Source organism: Xiphias gladius, chromosome 14 (genome assembly GCF_016859285.1).
Source record: "Xiphias gladius isolate SHS-SW01 ecotype Sanya breed wild chromosome 14, ASM1685928v1, whole genome shotgun sequence".
NCBI classification, from domain to species: Eukaryota; Metazoa; Chordata; class Actinopteri; order Istiophoriformes; family Xiphiidae; genus Xiphias; species Xiphias gladius.
Genome location: NC_053413.1, coordinates 1,831,924 through 1,857,458, shown reverse-complemented (window position 1 = coordinate 1,857,458; position 25,535 = coordinate 1,831,924). Strand labels below are relative to the sequence as shown.

Below are 25,535 nucleotides of genomic sequence, written 5' to 3'. Positions count from 1 at the left end.
TAAAAGTCTATAGAGAAAGTGGTTGCCAGAATATTGATAAAAATAAACTGACCCTTGATGAGCCGCCTGACATGTTGTTTTGAAAGGAATACCGTGAGTAATGAATGCTCTCTCTATAACCACATAACTACAATAAATTCAAGAAGTATATCGATGTTAACTTATATTTAAGTATTCAATAAAACATTAAGGCAGATCGGATAGAGCAAGTGAATACAAAGAGAATACATATAGCAGTACCTGAACAGTCTCTCATCAGCGGCTCAAAACTGCCATGGGATGTTGGCATTTGCTAGCCTAGCATTTGGCTAATTTGAGAGAATTTCCAGCTAGTGAACTAAGTTTACTAGCCACAACTAGCCACACCAATACATACTTGCATTGAAAATACACCCATACAGATGAAATAAGTTGGAACTACCGTTTTTAGTGTGGATATTTAAAGAGGTTTTCTAAATAACTAGCTTACACTGGTGCTACTTCCTCCAAAACATGGAAATGTGTGATATGGTTGGTTCGCGTTTGTTCAGAGAGTATCTTAGCAAAGCAAGAGGACTCACTCCGCTTATTTCCATCTTCGCTTTTTTTCGAGGATTAAAACGCATGTTTTTTTTTCTGTATAACCCAATATACCAACAAATTCCCTCGAATGACATACATATTATACAAGGTATTTAAATAACATGTACATATACTTTAAAGAAATCCTGTCCTGACACTGTCAAGCACTGATATTTCATATGAAATTGGGCATATGCAAATGTGTCGTGATGCAAATATCTATTTTATTCATCTTTGCTTAGACATCTGGACCACTACATTAAGTGAAGCAAAACCATTGTAGAAGTTTGGTGTTTTTTGGTAAATAAACATGTCTTCATCAGTAAGGGATGTATTAGGTATTATGATTTTGTGTTTTGCATAGCCATACCTCATAATCTAGAATATTATAAAGACAAAACAGCTCAGTCAGCTGATAAACTTCTTCAATAGTAGGCTTTTACAAAAAATACTGGTCTCATAAATGAACAGTTGCTTTCATTAGCTATTGCTCCATTATATCAATATATACTCAAGAAATGACATTATAATGTGATCAATATATAATGTATGTTGAGTTAAGAGAACCCATTTACAATTTTATTACTTGAAAATAAACATAGACATTTGGTTTACCTGCTCCCAAATTCCAGCCTCTGAATATTCATGAAACCTTTATCAGTGTACAACACATACTAATGGGTGAAAAAATATTCCACAACAATACTGTATGAAGAAACAAACACTATTACAGTAGTACAGAAAAACGTGTCCATAAAAGGGTTTCACAAGGGATGATGTTGAAGGATGTCCCAAATGCAATTCCGTCCAGGCACTGCTGTCCACCTCTGAAATGATTGACACAATGGAGTTTTCATTTTAGAGATATTGCAGAACTGACCAATACTACATGAGAATACCATAAACTAAAACAGTTGTGAGCAATATGCTGATCAGACCCAAATATTAGTTATTACCATAGTATGATTTTATCCTGGGTTTGTCAATAAACATTTTGTTCCACTGAGTACATTTTGGACTTTCATGCTATGAAATTGATTGAATTTGTAAGATTTAGTATCAGCAAAAATAATCCATTATTGTTCGCTTCAGTCCAATAAAAATTGACTTTCAAGAACACATACTGGTCAAACCTTCTGCAAACATCATAATACATAGCTGTTTGGATGAAATAAGATGGAACATGTCCTAAGGCACATTTCAGTCCGGTGGAACATGGTCTGTCTTTTTGACTTCTGCAGCTGAAGCTCATAGTACAGCTTCCATCTGGTTCTGCTCTTTTTGACAGCTCTCAGTTCCTCTTTTCATCAGCAGCAGCTTCTCTTCATGTCTTGGGATGTGGCCTCCTCCAGTCTGGCATGATTTGATTCTGTCAAGACAAACATGTTTCCATATTTGTATACCCTCAAGACTTCCATTATCATTATCATCTCTGCTTGTTAAGAGTTGAGTCATTACTCACTGATACTATCTCCTCGTCCGATGCTAGTGGGGACCCCATTCTTCATGTCCTTCAGTATGCATTTTTCAAAGGCCAAAGCCGCCACCCTGATGAAAAACCCCTGCACGTTCTCCCCTTAAAATAAGAACTTTAGTAGTTTCTTACAGTGGCTTTCTGCTTATTGTATTTATGTTATCTTAATGTACCATACAGCAACAACTGACAAGTGTGAGCTCTTCATTTTACCTGTTTTAGCTGAAACAGCCCAAAACTCTGCACGCATTTCTGTTGCTATTTTAATGGCATCTTTTTCTGTCCTCTGTCTTTCTTCCGAGGGCTTAAGAACAAGAGAATTGGGTACTACAAGAAAATAATTCATGTGAAAATCTGCAAAATATACATATAATATAAAATATACTCACTAGCAGGTCATTCTTAGTGCCAACCAAGAAGATGAAACAGGAGTCAGGGTCATTTTCTCTCATGGCCTCCAGCAGCCATTGGCTATGAAAACAAAACAAATGATCTTTACATTATCTTACAGAGCAACATGCTCTTGCAGCTGATGTTACTCAATTTTCCTTTGTGTATGAGTTTACCACACATATATCTTTTAAAATGACTTGCTGATTCAATTTTTAAAATCACAGATACCGCAGACAGTGATCAAGATAAACTTCTCAAAATTTCTGGGCCTGCTGCTGAACCTTTCAACGCCTGGATCCAGACTACTGAATCACCACCCACATATCCAATTTGTTCAGCAATTCAAATATGAATAAGATGCCAATTCAGTTTGATTATCAGGCTAGAGACTTTTAACTTACACAAGGTATTAATGTATACCCAGATATCTTAAAAGCTTTATTCTGAAAAAGAAAACGGGGGATTTAGTATGGTGATAAATCTTCACTAGATCTTTTTTTTAAGTCACCATGAGATTCAGTTGAAAGCTACAAAAAGGTATTGAGTGGAGCCTAGAATTTAAATATTTTTTGTCAGAGATATCTTTACATTGAGATATTACTGTGCGTGGTCTGATTGTTTCCTTAATTATTTGATTTTCAAATTTGCAATGAAGAAGCTTCTCAAAGTAATTTAGCTTTCATTTTGTGACTAAAACTGTTGATTCACGTTCAGTATAATGAAAGCAGATAGTGGCTAAGGGACATTATTGTAAGTAAGACCAGGTTGTTCTGTACCTTAAGGTCAGTTCATTCCTCTTAACAAATATCACACTGTGTATTAGTGGTGTGTTTAATAAAACACTTAATAGCTTAATAAAATGTAATATACAGTATACTGTATATAGAGCACATGTTTTTTTTCCATATTTAGATCATACACTGAGCAGCCACAACATTAAAACCTAATATTGTGTGGGTCCCCCTCGTCCCTCCAAAACAGCTCTGACCCCTCAAGGCATGGACTCCTCAAGACCTCTGAAGGTTTCCAATGGTATCAGGCACCAAGATGTTGAAATCAGTTCCTTTTAGTCCTGTATGTTGGGAGGTGGGGCCTCCATGGATCGGACTTTCTTGTTGGAGAATGTGGAGGACAAGTCAACACCTTGAACTTTTTGTCATGTTCCTCAAACCATTACGGAAGATTTTTTTCAGTTGTGGCAGGGTGCATGATCCTGCTGAAAAAGGCCACTACCATCAGCGAATACCGTTGCCATGAAGGGGTGTACCTGCTCTGCAACAATGTTTAGGTAGGAGGTATGTGTCAAAGTAACATCCATGTGAATCCCAAGGCCCAAGTTTTCCCAGCAGAACATTGCCCACAACATCATAATGCCTCCGCCAGCTAGCCTTCTTCCATAGTGCATCCTGGTGGTATCTCTTCTCCAGGTAAACTACGCACACACACCCAGCCACCCACGTGATATAAAAGAAAATGTGATTCATCAGACCAGGCCATCTTCTTCCATGCTCCATGGTCCAGTTCTGACGCTCACATGCCCATTGTAGCTGCTTTCATCAGTGGACTGGGCTCAGCATGGGCACTATCACCAGTCTGTGGCTACACAGCCTCATACGCAGCAAGCTGCGATGCACTGTGTTCTGACATAGCCAGCATTAAGGTTTTCAGCAATTTGTGCTCGATAGCTCATCTGTGGGATTAAACCACACGGGCCAGCTTTCACTCCACAAATGCATCAGTGAGCCTTGGGCACCCATGAATCTGTCAATGGTTCACCGATTGTCCTTCCTTGGACCACTTTTAGTAGGTGCTGACCACTGCATAATGGGAACAACTAACAAGACATACAGTTTTGGAGTTTCTCTGACCCGGTTGTCTAGCCGTCATAATTTGGCCCTGCTCAAAGTTGCTCAGATCCATACAGTTGCCCATTTTTCCTGCTACCAATACATCAACTTCAAGTCCACTTGCTGCCTAATATATCCTACCCGTTGACAGGTGCCATTGTAACGAGATAATCAATGTTATTCACTTCACCTGTCAGAGGTTTTAACATTGTGGCTGACCATTATAAGTATTTGGACACTGCAGCCACCTTCAGCTCTTACTTGCTGTGTGGTCTCTCTGCCTTTAATCTGGTTTTCAGTGAGTGGAATGCAACTCAAATGGACTGAGACCAGGTGATTGACTCAAGGATAGTTCACTCTTCACCTTGAAAAGTTCTTTGGTTGTTTTGGCTATATGTTTAGGATTGTTGTCCTGTTTGAGTTTGATTTTTGTTTCAACAGTCCGTAGATCTTTGTTGCAGAATTCTACTGGTTTTTCTTTGTGTGTTTTTTATGAACTGCTACATGACCTTTCTGTTTTTGAGGCCTACCAGCAGTTTGCATTTTTAATGAATCTTCTGAGGTTCTGGACATGAAGTCTTCTCTTGATCACTGACAAAGAAACATGCATGCCTACATCCTGGAGAGCATTCTTGATTTGCTGTGCAGTCATAAAGGGGTTTTCCTTCAACTGTCATAATATCTCTCTTATAGATATTTTCTTTTTTTTGAGCAGACAACTCCACCTCAATCTAAATGGCAACTTTCAATCAACTTTTAGCCATGTGTGAGCTGTTTTGTGAATCAACTAATGCTGAAAGTACACACAGCTGCCCAAGAAATATTTAGTAGCCAAATGTCCAATTACTTTTGTACCATTGCAATTTAGGAACTATGTGTTAAAAGGGTTATATCTCAAACACAGTTCTTTCTATATTGATGTAAACCTATTCAAATTAAAACTGCGATTTGGAACTTTAATGTAGTATCCATTATTTTATTTCAAATTGAATGTGCTAAAGCACAGAGCCTGAAGAGCAAAAATGTGTAACAATCCAAATACACACAGTGTAGACTGTATTATCTATCACCATTTAAATTAGTATGGTAACCTTGTTAGCAAACATTTGCCCATTTACACATAAAGCAGATACAGAGCAGCATCAACATTCATTTGGAGTTTTGTTTTCTGGCCACTTGATTAAGTCCAATGTTCAATCTCCTATTAGCGCTGTTTTTAGTCTCCAACAATTCCTGAGAAAAATATCTGCCTCTTTAGCTGCTAAAGGCTCCACTATGTTCACCAGCTAGTGTCTAACTTTGTCTGCTGTCTGCTGCCTTTTAGTGCTAGGTAGATAGATATGGTACAGTGGGTCAATCAGAGCATTTTGATGAAAACAGCTGCATGCTGTAGCTGATAAGAGTAATGAGAGTGAACCAAAACAGTACAGTAAACCACAACAATGAGCCAAAAGATGCTATAAAGCTCTGTAGAGCTGAGGAAACTGCAGAGTTTGATAATTCTCTACTGGTTCATCATTACTAGTGACTGTTTACACATTCAAGGTAGTCATGTGAGCCATTTTTAATATAACCGTATTGATTATTGCTGCTTAAAAATGTCGTAATCTGTTACAGACTTTATACACCAGTAGAATAAGCCCAATGGTAATGTTATAATCATACGTACCGTGTATGATCTAGGGACTTAATGTCCGCCATGTCAAAGACTGTGATGATGACTGGAAAAGATGAACAATAAGTTTCAGAATGACTAGTTTAACTGAGTTAAAATGTAAAATGGTCTCACATAAAATCAGACATACAGCCATTTTTTTAAATTACCTATTACAGCAACTTCTTACCCTGAGCCCCTCTGTAGTATGCAGATGCAATGCACTTGAATTTTTCCTGCCCAGCAGTATCCCAGCTATAAAAAAAGGCATTTAACAATAAACATGGATGTCAAAATCACATAGCACTCTAAAGTTACATACTGTACAAGCAGGATCTTTATTTCAATTCAAACTACTCACATCTGGAGGAAGAAAGGTACTCCAGATATTTCAAACCTCTCGATCTCAAAGTCTACTCCTATGGTGGCCTTGTAGTCTCTTTCAAATATATCTTTACAAAACCTGAAAACAGAAAAAAAAGTCAAGGTTTTTTTTTCTGCCCATGGTGTTCAGAACTTGGATTCATTGCAAAGGTCCATAGATTTGTTTATAATTACTTTCCTAAATTCATTAGCTGCTTATAGGTGTAATCACTCAGTTCCTTTAGAGTCATGTTCATACAATATAGGCAAGAGAAATATCCTATCATTTATCATGTCTTAACTGGCTACTTATTGATGAAGTACCTATTAATGAGGCAGGTCTTCCCCACATTGAGGTCTCCAACAACCACCACTTTTGACATTTTCTGTCGGTCCCACCTTTAAAGAAGAAAACAGTTTTTTTTTCCATCATTGAGAGATAAATGTGATGTTCAAGCAAAACTAAGAATGACACATCAACCCAAAGCAGGAGACTTACGGCTGATGCCTGGCAGCTCTGTCTTTACAGGCTGCTTTAGCCTGAATGTCCCAGTCTTTCTTCAGCTGCAGAGAGGCCTCAGGTGTGTAGCACTGAAAAAACAGGATCATATACTAATAACATTTATTCTGCACAAAGCCACTGAATACATGTTATAACAAAACTAAGTCCACAGTGATGCTGTGCTGACAGTAGGTACAACGCTGCTTTGAGCTAAATGCCAACATCAGCATACCAACATGCTCACAATGACAATGCTAATGTGCAGATGCTAAGCAGGTATAATGTTTACCATTTTCACCATCTAAGTTTGGTTGATTAGTATTGTTACTATTGTTAGTTTTGCAGATAATTTAGTCATAAAACAAAGCATTGCGAAACTAAAAGTATGACTGATGATGGCACTAGACGAAAAGTGAAGCGATCACTAAAGTCATAACAGTTCATATTGAGAGGAACATGAATGTTTGTACCAAATTTAATGGCAATCGAACCCATGAATATCTTATACAGAATTTGGTCCCAATCCATCAGGAAGACATTGAGATATTTCACAGGATAAGTAAAAACTTTGATGGCACAAGATGCAAAGTCAGGGGATCTACAAAGTCATTACAACTCACCCTCTGAGTCCCAAGGATATCTGTACCAAATTTCATGGCAATCCATGTAATAGTTGACTTTTCACTGAAGTCCAAACATTTCAATCTCAGGTTGGCACTAGAGGGTCATCACCAAAGTCATTAAGATTCATCTTCTGGGGACCACAAATATCTGTTCAAATTGCAATGAAATCCATCCAATAGTTGTTGAGATATTTCAGTCTGGACCAAAGTAGTAGACCAACAGACATTGCCATTCTTTGTGCCATGCCGCTAGCACGGCTAAATATATATTACTGATATATGCAATTTTTCCTGTAATGTACTGCTGCAGCAATAATGTACAGGTAGTCAACAGGTGCCTAATTATATGTTGCTATGCATAAAAAATCTCTTCCTAACACAGTTATTCAAGTCATCTCTGTTTTATTTTCATACATGCAAATGTTTTACTGTAACCGGGTTAGAATAAATTGGGTTAACTCAGATTTTCATTATGAGAAACTCACTTAAGATACCTGGGTTAGTGAGCTATTAAACTGGTCACAGTGGTACTGAAAAATCTAACAAACAGCTTTGACTTTTCGTTCTCAAATCCAGAATCAAAGTACTGTGGGTGTATTTTTAAGTAAACCAAAAAATAGAGGCAAGCATTACTTTGACCTGGTATTTCTACATTGTATTTGCAATAGTCATCATCTATGATTTCAGGCCTTAAGACATGCCAGTCAAAATGGAATAAAAGATCAATTTTATAATTTAAAAAAACTGAAATGAAAGAAACCGTTAATCTAACTGAACCTAACTAAACCTGACTGCAAGACTGATTTGATTCTGCAGCAGAAGAACGGCAAAACAAGAAGCCACAATTTTAAAGGCTTATATATTTAACTATATTAATGACCGGGTTAATGACTGAATCTTAATAACATGACTTAAGATATTTTTAGACTATTCTGGTTCTGACATGTATTTAGTAATATTGGTTAGAACCAATAGCAGGGTTCTCAAGCAAACAAGGACTGACAGTTGTTCTGAGAACCTGTTACCTGACCCCATTAGAAGCAAAAGTTACTAAACATCGTAGATTCCTGACCAAATAAAGTGTCTTAATGTATCATTTGGAGAAGAGTGAAGGGTAGACGGATATGCTGCCAGAGGCTTTGATTGGGTAGCTGACTGCAACAGTACATAATTACCCTGAGTGCTGTGATCTGATTTGACAATCTGAGAAAGTTAGGTAGAAGTCACACTTTTGCGCTACATTTAACATCCTCTAGACTGGAGAGCCTACTATTTTACCTATAGTGATCTCTCCGTAAAATACAGGGGTTTTCCTGGATGTGGATTGAATTGGAGCGGACCATTGTCCCCACAGTATGTTGGTAAAAAGGTTGTACCTTTGGGAATTCCAAGATGGCCCTGTCTCTGCTGATGGGTGGTTGGAACGGCATCATACCATTCCTGTTATCGTGCATGACGACCTGAGAGGGAATGTGTAACAGTAGTTAGCATTCAGTCTAACTCCAAGCCGTCCTTCAGGGTTTTTGTGCATTTTTACAAAGGTGTTCTGAACGACATACGTTATGTAGGTAAGAGCGTCAGGAATTAAAATTCTGATTCTCATTTGGCTTCATTATCTGCAAATAGTATGTACAATGTTGAGACACGGTTGGTTGCTAGTTAATTAGTGGTAACATTCATTTAGAAACCTTTAATTGTACGAGTATTGAATACTGGTTGGGACATTATTCAGACTTACTTAGTTTTAGAAGATGCTATTGCGTCTGCATCATAGCGAAGTTATCCAGTACAAGGCCGAAATTTAGGTCGCTTTGCCTTCAAAATAAAAGTTGACAAAAGGTAAATCAAAATTGTGAAACTAATTTTTTCAAAAATTATTTATTACTAATAATGTGTTTTGTACAGATTTTTTTTCTTAATTTCCTCGCCCTCGCCCCAAATGTGCATTGTCTTACAAATTAAGCAAGGTGAAGCTTGTAGACAACGATTTTAAATGTGAATATCCTGAACGGAAGTCTTGCCACATTTTGTCTAGCAATGACACTTGCGGCGACATGGCAGACACCACAACCAATTCCACTGCCTATTATTTCACAAGTGTGGGGTTTTTTTTTTTTTCGAGAGGCAATCTGTTACACTGCGATTCAAATCACTAACACTGTGAATGACGTGTACTCACCACAGATGAAATTACGTCGAATATCTCCTCGATTTCTCTGGCTGAGTCGCTTTGCTGTGGTTGCAAGTCCGGACGTTGTCTGATGAGCAGCTCGTTTCCATAACAACCATACTGTAACGCCTGTGTCACGTGATAATTGGACTTTCATTGCACGTGGTTAAAAATGAGGCCCATTACAGTGTCTCATAGGAACACACACACACACACACACACACACACACACACACACACACACACACACACACACACCATTATAACCAGGACAGACAATGGACAGGAACAACACAGTGGGATGTAACCTTCAAGAAATGCATAAAAAAATGCAAATAAACTGCACCACTTACTGCATCCAAAGTTACATCAGCATAATTAAAACTTGCTTATACTTATCTAATATATTCTAAAGAAAAAGATATAATACTCAGGAGTCTGACACTGTGTCCTCTTCTGTATCTTTGCTTACTTTATTTTAGTACAGTAAGCTACAGTTATGGAAGAAATATTTAGATCCTTTACTGAAATAAAAGTAGTGATACAATAATAACTTATGCAAGAAAAATCTTACTTAAAAATCTTAAGTATTATCAATAAAATTTACTTAAAGTATCAAAAGTAAAAGTGCTCAGGTGCATGATTGTCTGAGAGTGGACTAGCCAGTAACAAACCAGACCTGGGCTCAAGAAAGCTGCATTAACAGAGGCCAAACTAAGGAAAAGGATTAGGGCCACATGTGAAAAATTTATTTGGAATTTTTTTTTTTTAATTCTTACTTTAATCTCAGAATTCTGACTCTGCAGTTGCTTTTTTCTCAGAAAACTGTAAGGTCAGAATTCCTTTTTTTTTTCTTTAAAAAAAAAAAAAAATTAAATATTAAATTTGATCTTTTTTGAAGTAATGTCTGTGACTGAGATGTCACTGCTATCATTACAAAATTTGCAGTGTTTGAATGGCATACATTTGTCATTGTTGTCTCAAAGGTTTTGCTTTCCTGTTATGTTATTGTTAGAATAGTGTAATAGGGAGTAGGGCTGGATAAAAAAAAAAAAATCAAGTTTTCAATTAATCACGATTTTTATTTGAATGATCCAGTATCGCTTCTGTCATGACTGTTACTGCACTGGTTCCGTGCAGTCTGTTAGAGGTTGTCATTTGATGCTTTAATTACTGTATAAAAATTTTGTTCTTCATTGACAAAAACTAATCGATAAAACTGGCAATATCTAATTGTAATTCCGTTAAGTTTGAGCTTAAATTTAAGCACCGTTAGTGTGTACAGGAATAGCAGGCAGTTGTGTTAAGACATGTTGTTAGTGCTATTAATACTGCTAATGCTAGTAGTACTACTACCACTGCTACAATTAGTTATGCTACCATCTTTGCTACTGACACCATTACTACCATTACTTCTACAGTTATTGATTCTAGTATGACTGTTACTGAAGTAGCACCAACTATAGCAGTAGGAGTAGTTCTATGCTAATGTAGTACTAATATTACTGTAACCATTGGTGATATTCTGCTGTTGCTGTCACCAGTACAACAATTGCTATTGTTAGTGGTACTACTACCACAGTTCTGTAGTACTAAAATAGTACTGTCACTGCTACTGTCACTAGTACCTACATTAGTAGCGAGTATGAGTACTTTGTAAAGTATGTATAGTTAGATACAGTATGCTATTCAATAGCTATTTCTATTCAGTCATTCATTACTAAAGCCTATTTCAGTTAAGTATGTGACAAGGTTGTTGAAACTTTTTGCTGTGAATGTCCTGTTTTAGCTTTATAAATGAGCTTTCAGTAAAGAGTAGTTTAAAAAAGAGGTTGAAGATCCTTAACAGCTGTTTTTAAAATTTTGCGTTGGCCGGGAATCGAACCCGGGTCAACTGCTTGGAAGGCAGCTATGCTAACCACTATACCACCAACGCCTTTGAAAATTTACTGGCAATTGGTAATGAAAAATAAACTACGACTCAACGTGGCGTAGTACACTAGTGCACTAAATGGCAGATGGAGCTAATAATTAGAACTTCTTACTTTGCATCAAATCAGATGAGGACCAGAAGATGTCCTGAGGACAAGACTTAAAGTCAAAGGTTGCTTACCAGAAAGTGGCAACCCACCCTGACGTCACACATCATCACATCTGTGAACTACCGTTTTGAGGCCTCGAGTCTGGCATTTTGGATGGACCAGCGGGTTGTCAATGTCGTTGATATATGGTTAAAAAAAGAAAACGTTAAAAGTTAACTGTGAGCGTTTTGACGTGCCGTTCGTTCAAGAACCAGCAGATCACCGAATGGAAATTAGTTCATTTAACTAAGTTAACATTACCGCTCACAACACTATTGATTAATGTGTATTCTTCGGTATTCTCCCAAATAAATGAATGAAGCACAGTTCAACGCTGTGTTCAACGTTATGAGTGTGCATTAATATAAACTGTCTTTGGTTAAGCGCTTATATGCTATTTTTTGCAACTCCTGTTCATTTCATTGTTGATGACGGGCATCAAAACATTTATTGGAATGATTACTTTTTCTCTCTTTCAGAATAAGTAACTTTACTGTGTACTGGGACTGACCATTGTAAGTGCACCCGCACAATGCCAGTGAAGTGAGTCTTAATTACTTTTCTATTGCTATTTAATGTAAAGCAGTACAGAAGACTGTTTTTTACAACTTGGGTGAGGGAATAAAGCATTAAGAAAATAAACATTTACTTTATGAAAAAATTGGGTACCAGAATCCTTGGAGGGTCTGTTAGTACAACTACCGAAGAACACGCCATAATTACGGTGAACCGCAGTGAACGAAAGAAAGAAAACGAAAGAAAAATTACAGTAATTACAACGCAATTGAATGGAAACACTGTGCGCAACTCGAGGTCACCAATGAATGACTCTCCTGGCCTTGTCCAAACAGGTTGTTTGTCAGTCACTTCCAGACTGGCTCCTGTACAGACATGTCAATCAAACCAAGCGTGCCTCCAAAAATACCTCTCTTTTAGGCCTAATATCTAATTAATTACGAAATTATTTTAAGAAGGACCACCAGAGCACTGATCATAATAGATACAGAATGAAGAAAAAAAAAGAAAAGAATCACGCCCAACGTGGGGCTCGAACCCACGACCCTGAGATTAAGAGTCTCATGCTCTACCGACTGAGCTAGCCGGGCTATAGTCTTTGTTATTGAATGTTTATTTTTCATGATGTCTGCACATGTCTCTGTTTTTATGATTTTTCCTGGTTATTGGCAAATTGGTTTCTGCCATTGAAAACATACAATAAGATTTGGAACAATTGAATCACCGGATATCTATCTCCTATTAAACTAGGTCATTGACTTGCTTTCGTGGGAGCTAAGTCCCTTGTAGTCTCTGTGGCGCAATCGGTTAGCGCGTTCGGCTGTTAACCGAAAGGTTGGTGGTTCGAGCCCACCCAGGGACGACGTTGATTTTTTTTTAATTATTATTACTTCTAAAAATCGAACGACATTGCCTAAGTGGCGTGGCGAATTTCAATTTTATCCATGAAACAGGAAGTTGTTGTTGAGGTACTCTGATATGAGTCTCAGGATTGGGCGTGGCAAAATAGGTGGATAGCGCCCCCTACAAAATTTCAATGAAGTAGCCTTGGTACATATTAACTACATATAGGAAATTGGGTAGTGCCATGTATCATTAAAAGACTTACAAAAATCCTTAACCCTACAGGAAGTCATCCATTTTGAATTTACTGTGCAGTTTATGTGCAGGAAATGAGGACTGAGGTGCCAAGGCCGGCATGCTTCAGCCTCTTCAAGAAGTAGAGGTCTTGGTTGGCATTTTTCACTGTGCTGTCTGTGTTGCTGGTCCAGGTGAGGTTATCAGAGATGTGCACTCCCAGGTATTTAAAGCAGAAGACCACTTAAACAGCCAATCTTCCAAAAGTCCATTATCATCTTCTTTGTTTTCTTTACACTGATGGAGAAGTTATTTACTTTGCACCAGGCCTCCAGTTTTTCCACTTCCACTTCCCATCACTGGGCCACACAGCAGTGGTCTTTGTTGTTGGACTTCAGCAGAGTGTGGTAGGCAGGGACCAGCATGATGGAGATGTGGTCCGGGAGGCAGAGGTGGAGGCGGGGGATGGCTCTGTATGTCCGGAGTCTGTTTGTTTGCATGCGATCAAGCATGTTTGTTCCTCCGGTGGCAGTGCTGACATGCTGGTGACATTTTGTTAAAACGTCTGTCAGTTTGGCATGGTTGAAGTCACACACAATCACGTAGCAGGCCTCTGGGTGCTTGTTTTGAAGTGAGCAGAAGTTTTTATTAAGCTCCCTGAGTGCGTCATTAGCACTTGCACTCAGGGGGATGTAAACAGCGGCCAATGAACACCACTGTGAACTCCCATTGTAAATAATGTGGCTGGCATGTTATTGTTTAGTATTCTGCTGCCACAGAGCAATGGCTGCTAACCATGGAACAGTTTGTGCACCAACCTTTGTTAAATTATGTGCAGGGACCACCTCCTTGGGTTGTCCCTGACAGATGATTCCAATCTGCTCTGAATAGTAGCAACCTTTCGTGTTGAAATGCCAAGTCTGGCATGTTGAAATTTACCCTGGTTTTATTTAGGCAGGAGAAAAACACAACAATTCTTCATCTCACGATGAACGCTTAGTCTCAGTCGGATCAGATCATTTTTATTATCCAGTGAGCAAACGTTGGCCAGAAAGAGCGATGGAATAGCTGGCCTGTTCACTTGAATAAGCTAAAAGCTTGATCAAGGTAAAAGCTTGATCTGCTTCCCCTCTTCTGCTTCTGTGCACACCACTTCCTTTTGCATCAGAGTTATCTGCTATGTTAGTGTGCTGCCACAAGGCATTGTGTCCTCAGTAGCTGCAGTCTGTTGAGCGCCATTCAGTTGGACTGTACATTTTTGGCCTAGTTGCACTAGTGCATAGTTGCACTGGTGTTATCTTCATACTTACTCACATTAAAAGAAAAGTCCCTAACACTAAACTACACAACAACTGGGAGCTGGAGATGCCACTGCACTCCTGCTGGCAGCCATCTTGAAAATTACTACTTTTACATTGTGCTATTCCTAAAAGTTGAATTGAAGTTAATAATAATAAGAAGAAGAAGGAGAGGAAAGCATTATTTCTATGGCACAATTTATCCATAAAACATTTTGGTATTGGACTATTGGTCAGACAAAAAAAAACATTTGAAGACAAAAAATTATTGACAGCTAAATAAATGATGAAAACAGTTGCAATCATTACTCTTCACACTGAAATTAAAGCACAAGTAAGGATCTCCTGAGCAAATCTATAGGCTTGAGATGGGAGCAAATCCAGGCATTGTTGATTAATAGAGTCTAGGTATTATGTTTAAAAACAGACGTAACAAAACGTTCAAACACTGAACACAGTTGTGAGTGAGTGACCCAATTAGAAGAAGCTTTGAAGAATTACAGCAGGTTGAATTGATTTGACCACACCCACAAAGGTTTGTCAGCCAATCATGGAAAAATGATACATGATATCTCAAATAACATACATGGGCACTATTTTGGGTTGTCCAAACATGAGCTGTTCCAAGTTTGGTGAAACTTGAATGAGAAATGTAGGATATGGAGCAAAAAGTGACTATATCACAAAATTCAAAATGGCGTAAGAAATTTATATTTATTTATTATATTCATTCACCCAGCAGTTTTTCGGTCACGTTTCAGTATCACTGCCCTTGATTTGGTTTATCTCATGCAGGTATCCCTTATATTCTCTGAGTGTTAAATTACATTGAGCCAGGAGATGCTATAAACCCAGGGAGGCCCTTTCAGGTTCATTCAGCAGCATGTTGAGTGGTCTGAGCTTGATTTTTGCTCTTTCCAGTTCCAGTGAATCATCATCATCACTTTCTACAGGTCTAGCAATCGTTGTCTCTCTGGAGGGTGGTTTTGGAAATCCTAATCTACAATCAGAGCCGAGATGTCTGAAATGTGTCTGTTAATTTTGCCATGCATATGCACCTCTGTCACTTTCTCGTGCAGTTCAGGTTGTGTGTGTGGGTCAGGCAGCTGAGCTGTGATGTATCTGGACAGAAAATCACACAGTCTGATCATCATCCTTCTCAAACACAGGTGCACCTTCTACCCATATGAGGCAGTGTATGTGTGGGCTTCCTCTATTCTGAAACTCAGCTTGGTAAAATTAGTAAATAACTTTTCCAAGGAACTGTGGAGGAGACAAGGGCAAATACCTGAATACCTCAACATGTTTATGAAAAATATGCATTGCTATCACAAGATTCATTTGCAGTATGTTGCACTTTGCTGACCAGTCAAGCCCTTCAAAATTTATATTTTCACCTTGCTGCCTTTTTACTGCCTCAATCACCCTTGGCCAATGCATTTTAGATGCTGAAAATGTACATAAGAATGTGGGAGTTCCTAACTGTCTGATCATGGCAAAATTATCTGTTTTCTCGAGGTTATTTTGCCCCTGTCTCTGGTCAGAGCTTTCTGTTTATGCAGTGCCTGCACAAGTTTAGACCATGTTGCTGTCTGCTTCTCGCTGAATTCAGCATTTTCCCTGTGTCGTTTGGTGATGTACTTTTTTTTTTCTGCCTAAAGCTGAAATTACCTCTATAACGTGTGGTAGAGTAATGTTTTAATTTCTGCCAAAATTCAGCATTTTTTCTTTGGGAGGTTTATTTTATTTAGTTGTATTTTGTCTAATTTCAGAATTTTTCCAATTGGTTGGTACTGTATTGTTTTTTTTTTCTTGTCTGAATACTTCATTAGAGTATTTACTGTTTGAGTAAGATTTCGTTTTTACAGTATATGTTTCATTTGAAGCATATTTTTCCCTTTATTTAATTTTTGATTGTCTTTTCTTTGTGATGCTTTCTCTGACAGCATAAGTCTCCTCTTAATTTAACACAGTTTAACAGTTTTGTTTAAAATGCTAAATAATTTAAATGTACTTTCATAAAATCAAAAAGAGCATATCATCATAACTATGTTTACTAAGAATCTAGAGAATTTGACAAACCACTTTCTAAAATTATCCAAAGAAGGAGATCCTCTGTGCAGCCAGGCTTCAAGCTGCTCCAGTCTCACTAAGACTGTGAGGAAGGGAGGGTGGACCAGATAATCCCCACAAAAAAGGAAAAAACCTGCAAGGCTTCTTCGTTGCTGAAAGAATAACACACTGCTGGACCCAATTTTATATCTCAACCACAACGTCTCTGTTGTGGTACGTCTAGTGATAAAATATTAGTTGTCACAATAGTTTATTTTGTTTAGGTTCCTCCAATGAGCAAGGTAAGGTCAATTCACTGAGCATCATGTTGTATTTTTGAAATAACCACATTGTTCTTGAACGTAGGTTGAACTTAGTTTATGTAAAGGAAACCAAATTATGTGGTGGCACAATTTATTGTTAGATTTTATTTAGTAGGATGAAATTTGGTTTGGAACCATTGGTTCCTGAGCACCAGGGTTAAACCACTTATCTAAGCCAAGGGTTGCTTTCAACTATTTAACGTGCTAAGGATCCTCTTATTTCTTTGTTAATGTCTTCATTTTTTGTGTAGCCTACAAAAGTAAAATTTTCCGATTGCAGTTTTATGACTTAAATTATTTTCATCAAGTTTAATTGCCTCATTTTGCTCAACTACTGCCCCTTTTTGGTTAAAAAAACCCCCACAACTATCACCTAAACACATTTAGTTTACTACCACTAAAAATATGAACAATTATGTTGGGGGGGAAATGTTACAGCAATGGTAGGCTTCTCCTTCAATACTGGTTTAGGACACAGACCAGTGTAATGAATATCTGGCTTTGGAAAGCAACATTCATTTTCTGAGCATTTTAACTTAATTTCAGGCTGTGAACAGCATGGGGCATAGTACTCTGAACTCTTAATTCTCATGAAATGTTAAGATAATGACCGACAGGTTGATAAGATTTTTAACTAGGTGCTTAGGGCGGGAACTTTGTGAACATAATTTAAAATGAAATCCCTTAGGCAAACAAATAATTTTAATACATTGTCTTCAAGCTAGCCAGATTTCATGAAAAAGCTCTTGAAGCTTGGATGATTGCTCTCAAACATAGTTTTTCTCTACATTACATACATCTCATCATACATACTGTGTTATAAACGGCAATACTTTCAGAGGCGAGATGTTCTTAGCAATATTGTGAAGAGACGAGTTATTATGTGCATTGATTGAATGAAAAGTATCTTAGTTACAATCCATCTCAGGCGCTGCACGCCCGTTGATGCACATACTTCTGTAAAGTGAATTAAATTGACGGCCTTCAATAATATGAGACTTAACTCGAGAACTAACTCAGCCAATGTGAAACTGCATAATCATAATAAAAAAATGTGCATTTATTGCAGATATGTAACCCTATTTTGCAAACTGCATCCCAAACTGTATAAATGTAGACATTACATTGTGTATAAGAAGCTACAATTTTGTATAAATATCTGTAATTTGGCAACCAATGTCATAATCAACTGTCAACAAGCCCTAAAGATTGGTATTCCCTTTTGTATTCTCTTTTACTCTTTAACTTATACAATGACATGTATATTTCTGTGCTTAACCGTATCTGTTTGCACAATATGGGGATGAAAAAAGGCAAAAATGTGTATGTGACGAATAATAACTATGACCTTGATATTCAAATATACAATATTATGATTCCTACACTATCTAATGACAGTTTGGTGTGAGTGTGCTTTTTCAAATATGTGCCATGCACCATTTACCACATCCCTTCGAAATTTACCAGTAATACTGCTTCCACATGTGCCCTTTGCACAAAATATTTATAATGGGTAAGACAAAAGATTCAAGGGAAATCAGGGAAACTGGGGGTAAAAAGAATAAAAAGGGCCGAAGTACAGGTTCAAAAATCTTCAAAAACCCCGGTAAGGTCAAAGACACGCGTTGCAAGACCCAAAGGGCGCTTTGTTCTTCACTACCTTGATTCTCTCCATGCATTATCTCTAGTCAGCTTAATTGAAATGCATAAAGAAATAGACAATGAAAGAACTGATAATTATGCAAGGTGTTATTTTTTTTGTTTTCATGTCACTTGATGCTAACATATTTCATGCTGTCAAGACAAAGAAATGATTCACTTGTCAGTATTCTGATGCAGCAACTAATGGCCAAGACAGCTCCATCAGTTCATTTGGCCGTAAAAGTGTGTATAACATTTGTGTGAAGTCATGCTGGGCAAATATTTTACAAGTAAGATTTAACAGTGTTGAACACTATTTTCTGAGGGAACAAACAACAGGAACTTGAATTTTCCCATTTAAGGGCAGGTCCATGACTATTTTTACAGTGACACAATATACGTAATTGTGGCTTATAACAGTAAAGTGTTTTTATAAGGATTATTTTTAATACTTGGATGAAAATCCTTTGCAGTCAATGACTGCCTGAAGTCCAGAACCCATGGACATCCCCAAATGCTGAGTTTCCTCCCTTGAAATGCTTTGCCAGGCCTTTACCGCAGCTGCCCTCAGTTGTTGCGTGTTTGTGGGTCTCTCTCTCTCAGTTTTGTCTACAGTTAGTGAAAAGCACGTTCAATTGGGCTGAGGTCAGGTGACTGACTTGGCCATTGAAGAATATTCCATTTCTTTGTCTTTGAAAAGCTCTTGTGTTGCTTTTGCAGTATGTTTTGGGTCATTATCCATCTGTACTGTGAATCACTGTCCTATCAGTTTTGTAACATTTCGCTAAATCTGAGCTAAATTCTATACACGTCAGAATTCATCCTGCTACTGTAGCGACAATTGCATCATCAATCTAATCTAATCTGGCCTTTCTGTTCTTGAGTGTTACCAGTGGTTTGCACCTTGTGGGAATTTAATTCCTTAAGGTGTTTCTTGATTATAGACTTTAGCTGCTTTCACACTGGACAAAAAACCCCAACACCCACTAACATCTAGCTTTTGTCTTCAGTGGGAAAGGGTACAATCTGCATTCATTCCCCGATCAAATGACTCTGCAATAGTCACGGGTATTTATCGGGTCCAGCTCTGATCGGCAGTGATGGAAACATGACATCCAGGTGGACACACTAATTTCGCCCCTTTTCTTCATCTTGGAGTGAGTGAGCGCACCCCTGAAATAAGCTTTAGTTTTTAGAGACTGATTATCAGCTGAAAGTATACGTCATGAAGTGGCTGTACGTTATTGCAGCCCAGGACCAAGATGGGGCTCCAGTGCTATTTGCATAATATATGTATAAACTCTGAAATACTGAAAATTTTACTTATGCATAAATAACTAAATCAGTATATCATTTGGTCTACAGCTGCTACTATTGGTTGTTATTGTTGATTTAATAGTGTTATAGACAAGTTGGTCATGAATAAAAACGGTGCATTAGTGAGCAGGTAGTCGGTCAGTCAAAAATGCTTATTTTGTTGTAAACCATTTCCGAGTTGGTTAAAAAAACATAACAAATCAGGCTTCCAGCGGATGGACGGTCAGTATTCAGCACTGTGGGTTGAAAACGCAAATTATTATTTGTTTTAGATGGATACAATATATATATCAGGATGATGGTTAGGAAAATGACGTCTGGGGATTATCTAGCGTTTGGAGTCATGACTGACTGCTTTGGAAAACGTGAAGTCACGGCAAGATATATTTGTTTGGAGGTTTGCTCTGGCTGAGAAATCAAATGCACTTATTGGCGATGTTCATATCAAAGAGCTTAGTTTCTGTGACAGGTGTTGGTGAATACTTACTTTATTTGGTATAGGCATTGTTGATGTCTTAGTACTTGCCGATTTCTGTAGGTTGCTCAAAGCCCTACCAGTCTATTACCTGATTGGCTGGACCGATTTAGCGCCCTTCCCTTCGTCGAACTGGTGCCTCTGTACCGCTGTTATCAGAGTATGTTGGGCGGTTAGTAGAGCACAAATTATAAGCGGTGGAATTGAAAACAGACGGAGCAAATTCAGTATTGTTCTCCGTTTCAGCGGCAGTTTATGAAAATTGAGTGGTTTGTCCTTGGGTTAACCCCTGTAAAACTCATTTTACATCCATGGTTAATTAGTGGCCTCCTTTTTGTCTTATGTCCTGTGGCTCCTCAGTCTCCATCTTTCACAGTCTCTGTCTTTCACTGCCTCTATCTATCGCTGTCTATGCCATTGTATCTGTTGAAATCCGCCTAGCCAATTAGCACCACATCACAGGTTATTGTACTGCAACATGCACATACTGCGCCATTGCTGCTTCAAGATGATGGTGGTGTAGCCTACAACTTAGCCTACCATCTTTTTTCCCCAAACATTGTTATTATTTTTAATGGTAGAAAACTTACATTTGATAAAACGTAAAAGGAAGGCATTTTTATCTTGAAAATAATATAAGTCATATAACTGCACGGCAGTAGGGCAGTAGTTTTCCAGTGCGCTCTCTCTCTCTCTCTCTCTCTCTCTCTGAACGAGGGCAAACAAATATCACTTGACTGCTTTCTGGTTACTTCTCTTCACATTTAGGACAGCTCATATTCGATGGATGATTGTTATTGATGGCCATTATCAAAGGCAAACTTAATGTAGAAAGATAGGGCTGGCAGTGGCAGCGCAGCGACATTGGCGGCTTGGGCACCCACATGCGTGCGAGCCGCAGCAGTTTAAGCAGATAGCAGTCACGCACAGTGTCTGTAGTCCTCGTTAGTATAGTGGTAAGTATCCCCGCCTGTCACGCGGGAGACCGGGGTTCGATTCCCCGACGGGGAGAAAGTTACCTTTTCTTACCCACTGATATGTCAGACAGGGACCACTGACAGAAAATCGTTCTCAAACAAATTTTGCCCACACAATTATTTAACTGTTACGTTTGTAAAAGAGTTGGAGTTGGAGCTGGAGCTCAAAGCACCTTTGGGAGATTTTGTAAACAAAGTTAAATTCTGTGTTTCTCACCAGAACACATTGTGTGTATGCTTGAAGTCCAATAAACATGTTGAATACATTTTTTTCCTCATAAAAAAAACATTTACAGAGCTCATTTGCTTAATATGTGAAAGCCTGCATTGTTTACAAGCTAACAGTGTTGTTCTTCCTGCCTGTCTAAGTTCAGATATCAGTGCTTTTGTAGCGTCTGTACCATGTTGCAAGTTAAACTTAACCTGGCTCCCTTCATATTCTTTCACATTCTTTATATTCTTTTTTTAACTGGCTTTATTGAACCTAACATTTGTGATCCTGGATAACTGGTATTATGAAAGTGGTAATCCACTAGCACAGTTAATTCTGGGTTTACCAACAAGCGTGTTCATATGTATTCACATCTTTTTCCTTTTTTGGTTTAGTAATAGAAAATCAAGCTGTTACTGTCTGTGACTTCATTTTACAGCATGCTTCTGATGAGAGTTTTAAACAGATATAGAGTTTACAGCCATTTTGCCACAATCAAAAGCCTACCTGAGAACACATCATTCTTCCTGAACTGATGGGAAGGCTTTAAATGTGAAGTATTTTCATGAACAAATGAATGTTCCCTCTAAGGGAACATTGGTGGTTCGGTGGTAGAACTCTTGCTTACCACCCAGGGGCCAGATGCGAATAGGTGTAGAAGAAAATCTTTTTTATCAGAAAGCCTTTACCCAAAGAAAAATCCTATATTTGTTTTTAGAACATTTTGCTACAGGGTGTATGCATAATGCACATAGTGAACTTTCTGCATCCTTTAAATGATTATGCAAATGATAATTTCCAGATATTGACCTACAGTTTTACTTATGATAGGCCTATAGTAAGGCACAAGAATGGAAGTTTATTGTACAGAGCGTACGTGTAAGCGTACAGCTGAACATATGAATATTAACAATTAATTAATTAATTATTAACAATGATGCTTTCAACATATTTTATTGAAAAACACAGCTTCATTGTGATTAATTGAACACTAAATTAAAAGTTACATGCCCGAATAGATAAAAGTACTAACTGAGAGACTATATGATGATTAAATGACACAGACCAGAAATTAAGTGAAGGAGAAGAAAATAAAGTTAAACTAAAATATCATTAAATTATTTGACTATCAAAATGGGTGGTATGATTTTGAGGGCTGTCGGGGCCCTGCTTTAGTGTCTGGTGACAGAACTTTTGCCCTCTTCTCTGCCACCTTCTTCCATTCTGCTCCCACTTTCTGGCTGTTTTGAGCTCCCTCTCAAATAAAGGAGAGGCAGCAAAGTCCTATGAAGACATTCTGGGGTTAGGCCTTGATCTGCGCAGGTCTTAAACATTTTTGTGGAGCCATAAAAGTAACTGCTTTTGCTTGAGAAAAAAAAAAAGAGGAGCCATCGCTAAGCCTTTGGCTGACCACAGGCTAAACAGTTCCTGGTCATCATCTGCAAATGCTGCTGTTGTTTTCCTAGGACCTTTGTCATAATCTACTCCACTGTAGCCCAGGTCAGTGACTGCTCCTGGAGTGGAGCCACAGTTGAGGTTTGAGGGCTGCAAGAGGCATTTGTGACAGAAAACTTTTGGCTAGCCGTGGTCAAACTCCGCCACAGCTGCTGTGTCCCCAAATCCTTCTCTGAGGTGGTGTTGAGGCTGGTCTTTTTTTTTTTAACTTGGCCAGTTGCTTACATATCTGGAGATGTATTGGCATGTGGTAGGATTAGGGAGGCTGTTGGAGTCTGTGCAGTCTGTTTTTACCATGGCAGCATAGTCTGCATCAACACGCTTCAAAAGATCATACTTCCATGGTGTTCAATCAGAAGTCCATCGATGGCGGCACTCGTAGGTTCTTTCCACCAGCTCTGGTCCAGGATTTGAATAAGTCCTCCTGTCCTAGTGTGGGTGACCTGGGCAGAGGAGGATATTGGCAGCGATGCTACCACTGGCAGGTCTAAAAAATAAATTTATTTGGTTACTTGCATAAAAAACTGCAACATAGGTTAAAATGTTTGGCATGTGTGAAGAGATTTTGAAATAACAAATCAATGATTCAATTTGTTACATTCATTATCTTACATCATCCTTTACAGATGGTATTTTTTGTATGTGAGGAAAGCTGGCACAACTTGGCTAAAGCGCTTTGGTAACTTCTCCAGTCACTGGGGCTTGTCAGCATACCAGCATACCAAATTTATTAAAAAGAACAAACTCAAATATCACATTTACATAAGTATTCAGACCATTTACTCAGTACTTAGTTTTAGCACCTTTAGCAGCGATTACAGCTTTGAGTCTTCTCGGGTATGACGCAGCAAGCTGGATTTTGGTATTTACTGCCATTCTTCTCTGCAGCTCCTCTCATGTTCTGTCAAGTTGGATGGGGACAGTCGGCAGACAGCCATTTTCAGGTGTCTCCAGAGATGTTTGATTGGGTTCAAGTCAGGACTCTGGTTGGGCCACCCAAGGATATTCAAAAAGATTTCCCTAAACTACTCTTGAAAAATAACACAGGAGGCTGTTTGTTAAGAGTCTTTGTCCTGTTGAAAGGTGAACCTTCGGCCTAGACTGAGGTCCTGAGTACTCTTAACTAGGTTTTTCATTAAGGATATCTTTGTACTTTGCTCCGTTCAGCTTTCCCTCTCCCTCTCCTTGCTGCTGAAAAACATTTCCACAGCAAGGGGCTGCCAACAGCATGCTTCACCGTGGGGATGGTATTGGTCAGGTGATGAGCGGTGGCTGGTGCCTTCTCCAGATATGACGCCTAGAACTCAGGCCAAACAGTTTAATCTTGGTTTCATCAGACCAGATAATCTTGTTTCTCACAATGTGACAGTCCTTTATGTGCTTTTTGCAAACTGCAAGCAGGACTTCACATGTCTTTCACTGAGGAGAGAATTCTGTCAGATTATAAAGACCAGATAAGTGGAGTGTTGCAGTGATGGTTCTCCTTCTGGAGGTTTCTCCCACCTGTACACAAGATCTCTGAAGCTCAGTCAGAGTGACCATCAGGTTCTTGTTCACCTCTTTTACCACGGCCCTTCTCCCCGATTACTCAGTTTGGCTGTGCAGCCAGCCCTAGCAAGAGTCCTGGTTGTTCCAGACTTCTTCCATTTAAGAATTATGGAGGATACTGTGCTCCTGGGAACCTTCAATGCAGGGGAATTTTTTTTTTGTACCCTATCTGTGTCCTGTCTCTGAGCTCTTCAGGCAGTTCCATAGACCTCATGGCTTAGTCAGCTGGGAGACCTTATATAAACATGTGTGTTTCCCAAATCCTGTCCATTCAATTGAATTAACCACAGGAGGCATCCAGTTCCTGCTTAAAAAACTCTGTCTCTCCAAAACCTTTAAAGGGCATTTTTGGGTTTGCCTGACCTTCAGCACCATGAGCTTTAAAAACATTTGTAGAGGAGTAAAAATATCTGACAGGATCTTGCTGGTAGAAGAAGTGGATGGGGGTAGCATTCAGACCCCTTCACCTATTTCACATTTTGTTATGTTGTCATAACCATGAATGTTAAGAGAGTCAGATCAATCACTATGTGTAATCAGTAATGATAATGAAATTATTCTTGTTTGCTAAATAAATGCAATTTGGAATATGAAAAGCAATGTAAATTAATAATTGTTGGCAACCCACTGGTATTGGGCCTTCTCTATGCCTTCAGTGCTATATCGGTTAGCAATTCCCTGGTACATGGGTCTCAGTGACTTCTCTTTCTTTTAGGGTGTTGTCAGAGCAGAAAGCCTGTCCAGCAGTTTCTTGATGGCAACCTCCTGCTGCTGGTACTGATGCAGTTGACAGTCAGATGACACAGAGATTCTGCTCCAGCCATTCTGAATCACCATACTCTATGAAAAGATCTGACTAGGTTTCCTGTCTAATGAACTGAGTGATGTTTTTTTGGCCTACTTTCCTGACTTACCATCCATGATGTTTTGGCAGCTGAGGAGGTAGGCCAGGTTGGCACATTCAAATTTCAAGTGCA

General features: G+C 38.6%; 2 protein-coding genes and 4 non-coding genes across 18 annotated transcripts in view; 2 read left to right on the top strand and 4 right to left on the bottom strand.

Moving 5' to 3' along the window:
• Positions 1–519, bottom strand: part of depdc5 (DEP domain containing 5, GATOR1 subcomplex subunit) — a 37,930-nt gene extending 37,411 nt beyond the window's left edge. For 9 of the 11 annotated variants that reach the window (XR_005708726.1, XM_040143016.1, XM_040143021.1 and 6 more), the window contains exon 1: positions 241–519. The gene's annotated coding sequence lies outside the window, so the exon portion shown is untranslated. The remainder of the gene's footprint in view (positions 1–240) is intronic. The other 2 variants (XM_040143018.1, XM_040143017.1) reach the window with 2 other exon arrangements.
• Positions 520–1,018: 499 nt separating this feature from the next.
• rab36 (RAB36, member RAS oncogene family) lies at positions 1,019–9,670 on the bottom strand. 3 transcript variants are annotated; one of them, XM_040143885.1, is made up of 12 exons: positions 9,597–9,670; positions 9,156–9,232; positions 8,794–8,877; positions 6,792–6,883; positions 6,617–6,691; positions 6,291–6,392; positions 6,120–6,184; positions 5,945–5,996; positions 2,425–2,506; positions 2,249–2,339; positions 2,024–2,137; positions 1,019–1,930 (listed from the first exon to the last, which is right to left on the bottom strand). In XM_040143885.1, the coding sequence occupies exons 3-12, from the start codon at positions 8,869–8,871 to the stop codon at positions 1,869–1,871; spliced, it is 813 nt and encodes a 270-aa protein (XP_039999819.1). In that variant the 5' UTR covers positions 8,872–8,877; positions 9,156–9,232; positions 9,597–9,670; the 3' UTR covers positions 1,019–1,868. The 3 variants fall into 3 exon arrangements, with proteins under 3 accessions (XP_039999819.1, XP_039999820.1, XP_039999821.1); XM_040143886.1 differs by lacking the exon at positions 9,156–9,232 and having other exon boundaries at positions 9,597–9,664; XM_040143887.1 differs by lacking the exons at positions 8,794–8,877; positions 9,156–9,232; positions 9,597–9,670 and adding an exon at positions 7,415–7,490.
• A 1,781-nt stretch (positions 9,671–11,451) lies between these two features.
• On the bottom strand, positions 11,452–11,523 carry trnag-ucc. Its single transcript has one exon. It is a non-coding gene; the product is annotated as a tRNA-Gly (tRNA).
• Positions 11,524–12,701: 1,178 nt separating this feature from the next.
• Positions 12,702–12,774, bottom strand: trnak-cuu. Its single transcript has one exon. It is a non-coding gene; the product is annotated as a tRNA-Lys (tRNA).
• Positions 12,775–12,972: 198 nt separating this feature from the next.
• trnan-guu lies at positions 12,973–13,046 on the top strand. The gene has a single exon. It is a non-coding gene; the product is annotated as a tRNA-Asn (tRNA).
• Positions 13,047–21,306: 8,260 nt separating this feature from the next.
• On the top strand, positions 21,307–21,378 carry trnad-guc. Its single transcript has one exon. It is a non-coding gene; the product is annotated as a tRNA-Asp (tRNA).
• The last annotated feature ends 4,157 nt before the right edge of the window (positions 21,379–25,535 follow it).

Coding starts and splice junctions, on each gene's coding strand:
- rab36 (XM_040143885.1), bottom strand. CDS start 8,871: ATGCACGATAACAGGAATGGTATGATGCCGTTCCAACCACCCATCAGC. Junction 6,884..8,793: donor CCATCTTGGAATTCCCAAAG/GTACAACCTTTT, acceptor CTGTTTTTTCAG/TGCTACACACCTGAGGCCTC. Junction 6,185..6,290: donor GTACCTTTCTTCCTCCAGAT/GTGAGTAGTTTG, acceptor CTTTTTTTATAG/CTGGGATACTGCTGGGCAGG.